At 38.4% G+C, this 8056-nt stretch overlaps 1 protein-coding gene across 4 annotated transcripts in view; it reads right to left on the reverse strand.

The window, feature by feature from the left end:
* The window catches only part of LOC124595025 (interleukin-1 receptor-associated kinase 4-like), a 126589-nt gene extending 118943 nt beyond the window's left edge, over positions 1-7646 (reverse strand). Inside the window, exon 1 of one of the 4 annotated variants that reach the window (XM_047133582.1) lies at positions 7497-7646. In XM_047133582.1, the coding sequence (XP_046989538.1) occupies positions 7497-7519 (23 nt within the window). In that variant the 5' untranslated portion in view covers positions 7520-7646. Of the gene's footprint in view, positions 1-6057; positions 6207-6647; positions 6798-6851; positions 7416-7496 lie in introns of those variants that run through there. The other 3 variants (XM_047133584.1, XM_047133583.1, XM_047133581.1) reach the window with 3 other exon arrangements.
* Between the last annotated feature and the right edge of the window lie 410 nt (positions 7647-8056).

Below are 8056 nucleotides of genomic sequence, written 5' to 3' on the forward strand. Positions count from 1 at the left end.
TTGCTGCAGCTAATGGCTAAGCTATTTCAGTGCTCTACATCTGCTCACAAACACCACAAGCCACCATATACTGCATGGCGAATGGTAACTTGTATCACTGCTAGTCACTCCCTATCCTGCTCCACTCCCAAATAGAGTGAGGGGAAAAATGAGTGTCTACATGCTTCTACGCCAGAGATACCAATGGCATGGCGAGGATTTTGTCACAAAGACTTTTGGCTGTAAACAGAGAAGTTCGTGCTTGTTTTATTGACTGGCAGAAGGCTTTTGATAGAGCCAACTGGACAAAATTGATGAGCATCCTTAAGGAGATAAGAATCACCTGGAGAGACCAAGGATTGATTCTCAACTTGTACCTGTGACAAAGAGACAGAACCCGTGACAGAACTAGAGAGAAACTAACAGTGTAGAAAAACGAACAAGAGGCAGAAAAGAATGTTGTCTATCGTGGAATCTCTTCAACCTGTATGGTGAATGGCTGGCAAGAGAAGCTTTGAAATGATAGAATGACTTGTCAAAACTGTCAAGTCTGCAAACAACCTGTTACTGCTAACCAAACATCAAAGACAACTGCAACACATGATGAACCAGCTGGTGGAAACTGGAAGGAAATTTGGCATGCAAATTAACATCAAGAAATTAAAAGTGATGAAGACATCCAAATGGGAGAAACCTTTGAAGATAACTGTCCACAACCAAGAACTGGAGAGTGTGACGCAATTCAAGTACTTGGGGACAGCTTTCTTACAAAGCATGCCCACTGCACAAATGAAATTCGAGCAAAAAACTGCCACGGCCAAAGCTGTGTTCAACAAGAACAGAACTCTGCTGACCAGCAAGTTGAGCTTAGAATTAAGGAGGAAAATGGCGAAGTGCTACATCTGGAGCATTGCACTGTATAGAGATATGGACCATGAGAAAAATGCAGGAAAAAATATCTGCAAAGTTTTCAAATCTGGTGCTGGAAAAAAATACAGAAGTTCAAGTGGACAGACCAGGTGACAAAAGACTATGTACTGAGAAGAACAAGAGAAAAAACTATTATAAATACAACTCTTCAGTGGAAGTATAACGGGATCAAACACATACTTAGACATGAGGGGCTCATACACGATGTCATCACATGGAAAATCAAAGGAACTACAGGACAAGGATGAAGAAGAAGAATTCAACATCTGGATAAAATGAAAGATGGCTGGAGAGACAGAAAAGTACAGGAAAAAATTGAAGACAGTGAAAATTGGCATCAGAAATTCTCCAAATGAAGACATGGGCCTGCCACTAAGCAGAATACTACATAATAATAACAATAATAATAATGAGCCACAATTTCTCTTACCTTGCATTCTGTCTGGAGATGATGTGGTTGTCTATAAGAAAGCAGCAATATGAGAAGATATTATCAATCTGCAAAATGACTTGCAGAGGACTCATGAATGGTGCAAGCTCTGGTATTTACCCTGAACGGGAATAAATTATAAACTATCGGTGACAAACTGCTGGAAACCGTGTACTGTAAAATGTCTAGGAGTAACTATCCAGAGTGACCTTAAGTGGAATGACTACATAAAACAAATAGTGGCAAAAGCAGATACCAGACAGTTTCATATACAGAATCTTACGGAATTGTAACTCATCCTTGAAGGAAGAGGCTTATAAGATGCTTGTTTGACTAATTCTTGAGTACTGTTTGTCAATACAAGATTCTTACCAGACTGACGGAAGAGAGAGAGAAGATCCAATGAAGAACAGCGTGTTTCATCACAGGATCGTTCAGTCAGAATGAATGCACTACAGGGATGCTCAACAAACTTCAGTGGCAGACAGTACAAGAGAGGCATTGTGCATCACAGAGAGATTTACTATAAAAATTTTGAGACAACACTTTCCGGGAAGAGTCTGACACATTACTTCATCCCACACACACCTGACGAAATGACCATGACAAGAAAATTTGAGAAATTAGAACTAATACAGGGGCTTACCAACAATCATCCTTCCCATATGCCATTTGCAAGTGGAGCAGGGTGGGGGGATCAGTTAGTGTATCAGAAATACCATCTGCCACACTTGTGGAGTATGGTGTAGATGTGATGATGATGTTTGGTTTCTGGGGCGCTCAACTGCACAGGTATCAGCGCCCATACAAATTCCCAACTTTTTCTCAATCCAATCTCGCCACTTTCATGAATGATGATGAAATAATAAGTACAACACAAACACCCAGTCATCTCGAGGCAGGTGAAAATCCCTGACCCCGCCGGGAATCGAACCTGGGAGCCTATGCTCAGGAAGTGAAAACACAACAGCGAGATCACGAGCTGCGGACATGATGTAATTGTGGTCCGATTTACATTGGTGGCAGAGGAATTGTTCTGCAGTCTGTAGCAAATGCTGCTTCTCCAAATTTTATTGATAGTATTTCATGAAAAGAACATCTTTTTCCCCTCTTCTCCATTTGAGTTCACAGAGCATTTACATAATAATAATATGTTCGTTGAACCCTCATGATGTTTTCTTAAGGATAGTACTGGATACCCCATAAATATTTGCATTCTCTGGTCTGCAAGCTTTCACTATGCCGTCAGGTTGCACTTTCTTACAATTTTCCATTATGCCGTGGATTTTATTTGTTATGGTAGCAACAGAATATACACTGCAGTCTGGGATTTCAGCTACAACGTTTCTAAACTTTAATACAGAAGGCATTAAAATCTTTGGGGTTGCAAGAAATTAAAGATGTGGTAAGGTTTTTTCTTGTGCTTTTTCACAACTGTCCAGGCCACTCTGCATGGATTACAGGTTTTTTTGTACAAATATACATTTACTACATCTACATAAATACTCTGCAATTCACACTGAACTATTTCGAAGTTGATGATTAGAGTGCTGACACCTAAATTTTCAGGTATCTGAGTATCCAGTTATGCTGGCTACTGATGCAATATATACAGGGATCGTATCAATCGCTTCCACGTCAACTACAGCCTGAAGACGGCACATTGAAGCGCCACAAATGGTTGCGACAAAATGAATAAAATCATGATGACTGTAGATGTTTTATTTTCTCAAAATAGTAAATGGCCATAGCCCCAAAAACCTCCTGCCAAAAGGATGGGCACACAAAAATTTGGCAGAGAGTTTGTAGACCACTTTCAGACTGTCTCTCCACAACTACACTTTTGAATAGCATTTGGGAAAAATGATTCAGTAGTAGTTGGCGTTCCTACTCTGCGGCTGCCCATTGGTGGACTGTTTCTGCCAACATGTAGAGATTGGAGCTCTTGCACCGACTGGCCTGAACGCATACTGTACCTTACCAAATACAATAATTTCATACACATGATGATGGGATTTTAAAATCCTGAAACCGGTCGTGGTTTGAATAAATAATTAGTACAACTGAAAAGGACCTCTCTAAATTCAATATCAAATTTATATGAATTATCATGTGACTGACATTTAATGGATTTTTTTTTTTAAATACACATATGGAGGACCTGAGTGGTTTTATTGTTTAGGGCCAACTGACATATTTTATACGATTCAGATATCTTGTCGAAATCTTTTGCAATTCGTTTTGATCCTCTGTTGACTTTACTATATGGTAAATGACAGTATCATCTGTAAACAAACCAAACCCAAAATATCACTTCCGTTTGGCTAGATGACGTTTCACTAATTACTACGAAATGTGCTTTTTCTGACAGGAAATCACAAGCCCAGTAACACAATTTAGATGATATTCTAATGGCAGGCAATTCAATCAGAAGCCACTTGTTAGCAACAATGTTACAAGCCTTCTGGAGATATAATAATATGGAATAAACTCAATATCACCTGTCAATAGCATTCATTACTTTGTGTGAAAAAAGAGATAGGCCTAGTTATGTTTCCAAGAACGACATTTTCTGAACTAGTGCACATCATGCGTAAATCATTTTCGTCAAGGGACTTCATAATTTTTTAACACAGCATATGTTCCAAAATCCTGCTACAAATGACAATCAATGACATGGGGCAGTAATTCTGTGGATTACTTCTATTTTTTTCCATGTGTGCTGCTGTGACCAGTATATCTTTCCAGACTTTACATACGGATCTGATGTCGAGCGACAAGTAGTACGTGATTGCAAGAAATAGATATCTGTTTTATAAGGGTACTCCAAAAGGAACCTAACTTGTAGACAGTCTGGACTTCTAGTCCAGTGACTTTCAGTTGCTTTGCTACACTGATGGTATCTTACTTCTAAATTACTACTGTTGGCAACCGTTCTTGGTTTCAGTTCTGGTATATTTGTTGCGCTTTCTTTGGAGAAGGAATCTATCATCACTATGATATTGCAGTGCCTGTGTTATTCAGATTTCATTGCAAAGTTCCTTTGGACATGCATGCATGTTGTGTGCATCATGTTTATCTGCTGATACCGAGCAAGTGACTTTCAAGAACAATGTCAGACCTGTACAGGTATATACATAATGTATGTACAAGTTTGGATCGTAGACACATGATTGAAAACATATGGAAGTTTGAGCCTGGCCGTGAGTTGTGCAGGAATAACTGAATGGTAAGGCGACCTCTTGCGGTAAGCAGAAAATCCAAGTTCGAGTCCCAGTATGACACAAATTTCACTGTCGTCATTCCTGATAGTAGTCCTTATTCGCAACTGCAAATTCATTTGATGGGAATCTCTCATTCTTCTTCTTATCTTCATCTACTCTCTTTACACATACTGTTTTGGCCTTTAAGTAATTACACTGAAGCTTGTATTTTGTTTCCAAGTCTATGGCTGCCTTCGAACAGTCATTCAAGACTAGAACAACACTTTTACATCGGCTAGTTCAGATGCATACCACATCTTTTCTCAGACAATTGCTTTTCCTGTCTTCTGAGCTGAATATAATTTTTATTAGGCATCACTATGAACATGTCATTCAACTTGGTTAACATTGTATGGAATAGACAGTTTAATGTATCAACGCCAGAGAATACCAGACACAGCAGCTTTGGCTGCATTTAGTTTTCGCTTTGCAATAACTCCTCTGTGAAATGTATAATCTGTTTGTCATGTATTTGACTGCTGATTTCTCGTAGTCCTCATATGCAGCTCCATAATGTAGTGTGACTAGGACCTCCTGTCGGGTAGACCATCCGCCGGGTGCAAGTCTTTCGATTTGACGCCACTTCGGCAATTATCGGGTCAATGGGGATGAAATGATGATGAGTAGGACAACACAACATCCAGTCCCCGAGCAGAGAAAATCTACGACACAGCCAGAAATCAAAACAGGGCCCTTAGGATTGATATTCTGTCGCACTGACCACTCAGCTACCAGGGGCGGACAGCTCCATAATTAATGCACTATAATCAACTACACTTATTTTGTAATCACAGCAATGTATGTTTGTGATAATAATGTCCAGACAGCTATCACCTCTCGCTGGAAGTCTGTTTGCTACAAAGAGCCCATATCATTAATACTAAATTTAAGAGAGCTCTATTTTTTCCACTTCCATCATCTATGTGTACATTAAAATCACAACTCACTCCTGCAGTTGATCTAAGACGTGTCAAATGAAAAATAACATTACATTTTCATGATAGAAGTTTTCAACAGTCCCATTAGGTGAAAGGTATACAGAAATATCACCATATTTATATCTAATAACTCTAAAGCAACCACTTATAAATACAATTCTAAGTAGGAATTCTTTAGGCCTATTTCTTTCATATTGAGATGTGTGATGACATATGCAGACACATCACCATGGATCGGTATAAAGAACGAATCATCTCAAAATATTCAACAGATCTGTAGCACTCTCATCCTTTAGCCAACCAGCCTCCACATACACTACATGTGGTTTCAAGCCTGCTACAAATACTGAAAACAGATCACATTTGCAATAAATGTTCAAGGGTTTCTTGCCATGTAAGATTGCAGTTGAGCACAGCATTTTACTCATACTGTGATCTCATGCGGTACAGTAAGAAATACATCAAGACTTTTATTACACTGACACATTGCAAATATCTTTGTAGGCACATATCACACCTGGCTTGCAGGAAATGTCCATTAACACTTGGTATAATTATGGCCACATTATTTGGGTACAAGTTCTGTTGATTTCTTCTTGTAATGGTTGAGTTCATTCTACTGTACCATGCTCTCAATCAGAAAACTGTGCTATACCTCACTGAAACAATTGTTCAGTGCAATGGCCTAACAATAAAAATTCTTTAGTTACAAAACTTAAAATTCAGATATCTAGTACTTCTGTAACACTAAGAAACACATCAATTATTCACTCAGACATGTGATTAGTGCAATGGCCTCTCAATAAAAAATCTTAAAAGCTACAACAGTTAAAATGTAGATATCTAGTACTTCTGTAACATTAAGAAAGACATCAATTATTCACACAGAGAAATACATTATTCACACATACACGTGTCAGACAGATAAATTGGCAAGTAATCAGCATTTGTTATGTACATCTTTAATATTTTTCTTTTTTAATTTGTTTCATTTCAGTTGGAAATATACTTAAAACTGGAAATATCATGTACTTAATCTTTCAAAGCAACATTTCAGCTGGTTTTTCTGTGCAGAATGTCCTGATGACAAATAAATAAATAGTTTACTTTCAAGTGCCTAGTAGCGCATTACAGAAGAATGGCAATTACAGTAACAGATGATTAAATGAGAGAAATTTTCCACACTTTTTGGTGAACGACGAAAACACAAATAAATACAATTTACTGGACCACATTAAATTGTTATAGTGGTTTAGAGCTGTTTGTCTACGCTGCTACAGAGTAGTATGAAAAAAGTAGTTCAAATATTACTTTTGTGGGGAAAGTTTTGGTCAAATCTTTATTTATAGCTGTATTCGGTGGCAAAATTCGATGTGTGTGGCATGCTTTGTGATTGTACTGTAACCGAGAAAGAAGTTCCTCCGGACACAACAGTCGGAGATTAAGGTGCAACACTAGAAAATATACCATCATGAGCAAACACGGACTCTGTAGTTTGTACTGCACGGTGGCATCATCTTCAAATCAGGTATATTTTTGGCAGTTGATGAAAACAGCGCTACCGATCACAAACATTTGGCAAACATGACGTTAATCAGGTTACTCTAATCAGAACATCCAAGCCAACCACTCAATAAATGAAAACGTACAATGATAACATTCGAACAATACTTTCAGTCTTTTATTTCACTCTCCGTAGAAACTTTGTTTGTTGCCAGTACAAAAAAAAGTAATAACAAATTTAACGTGGAGGAAACAGCAAATCTGGTAAGTGGAACATTCCGTACATTTCTTATGAAATCTGATCATAGTCTATCCATTTCCCCAATTGTCAAGTTCGCAAACACACAACAGGTGTCAGCTGGTATTGTTGACACACAAATACTTTGCCTGTATCGTTTCATATATTATTCACAGGAAATTGCATTGCACGCAAATATAGTATTTATACATCACCTGCTTGGCTCGCTATGAGTCATTTATAATTTCGCAAAAGGCTGACAAATTTGCCGTGACTTCTAATCAACAAATTTACTAAGCAAATAGCAGAAATTTCGAATACCACTTTAACAAATAACATCTGTGGTACCACTTTGCCGCAGACAGCTAAGACGACGTGGAGGGGATAGCCCTAAACCCATGGAGGTAAGAATTACCTCCATGGCTAAACCCTTTGTCGCTTCCATTCCCGCGTAGTATAAAACCGAAATCATTTCTCACTTGTTGTTATTTGGACTCTTTTGCTGAAGAAAACTGATTCGAAAAATATCCCAAGTGTTGCGTGAACAAAGCGAGCAACAAAATAAAGATTAAGAACACACGAAAGCACAAAGTGAATGAGTGCAGCGATGATAGGTCAACTTCTTATGTTAGCTGATGATACCACTCTCACGCCATCCATGTCAACATCAATACCTCCTTACAGAGAACTTTCATGTTCCGTTCTTTTAACGACCTGTGCCAGTACCACCGTTTAAAATGGGTTCTGTTTTAACGTTAAGGCCTGTCCACACGCA

Source organism: Schistocerca americana, chromosome 2 (genome assembly GCF_021461395.2).
Source record: "Schistocerca americana isolate TAMUIC-IGC-003095 chromosome 2, iqSchAmer2.1, whole genome shotgun sequence".
NCBI lineage: Eukaryota > Metazoa > Arthropoda > Insecta > Orthoptera > Acrididae > Schistocerca > Schistocerca americana.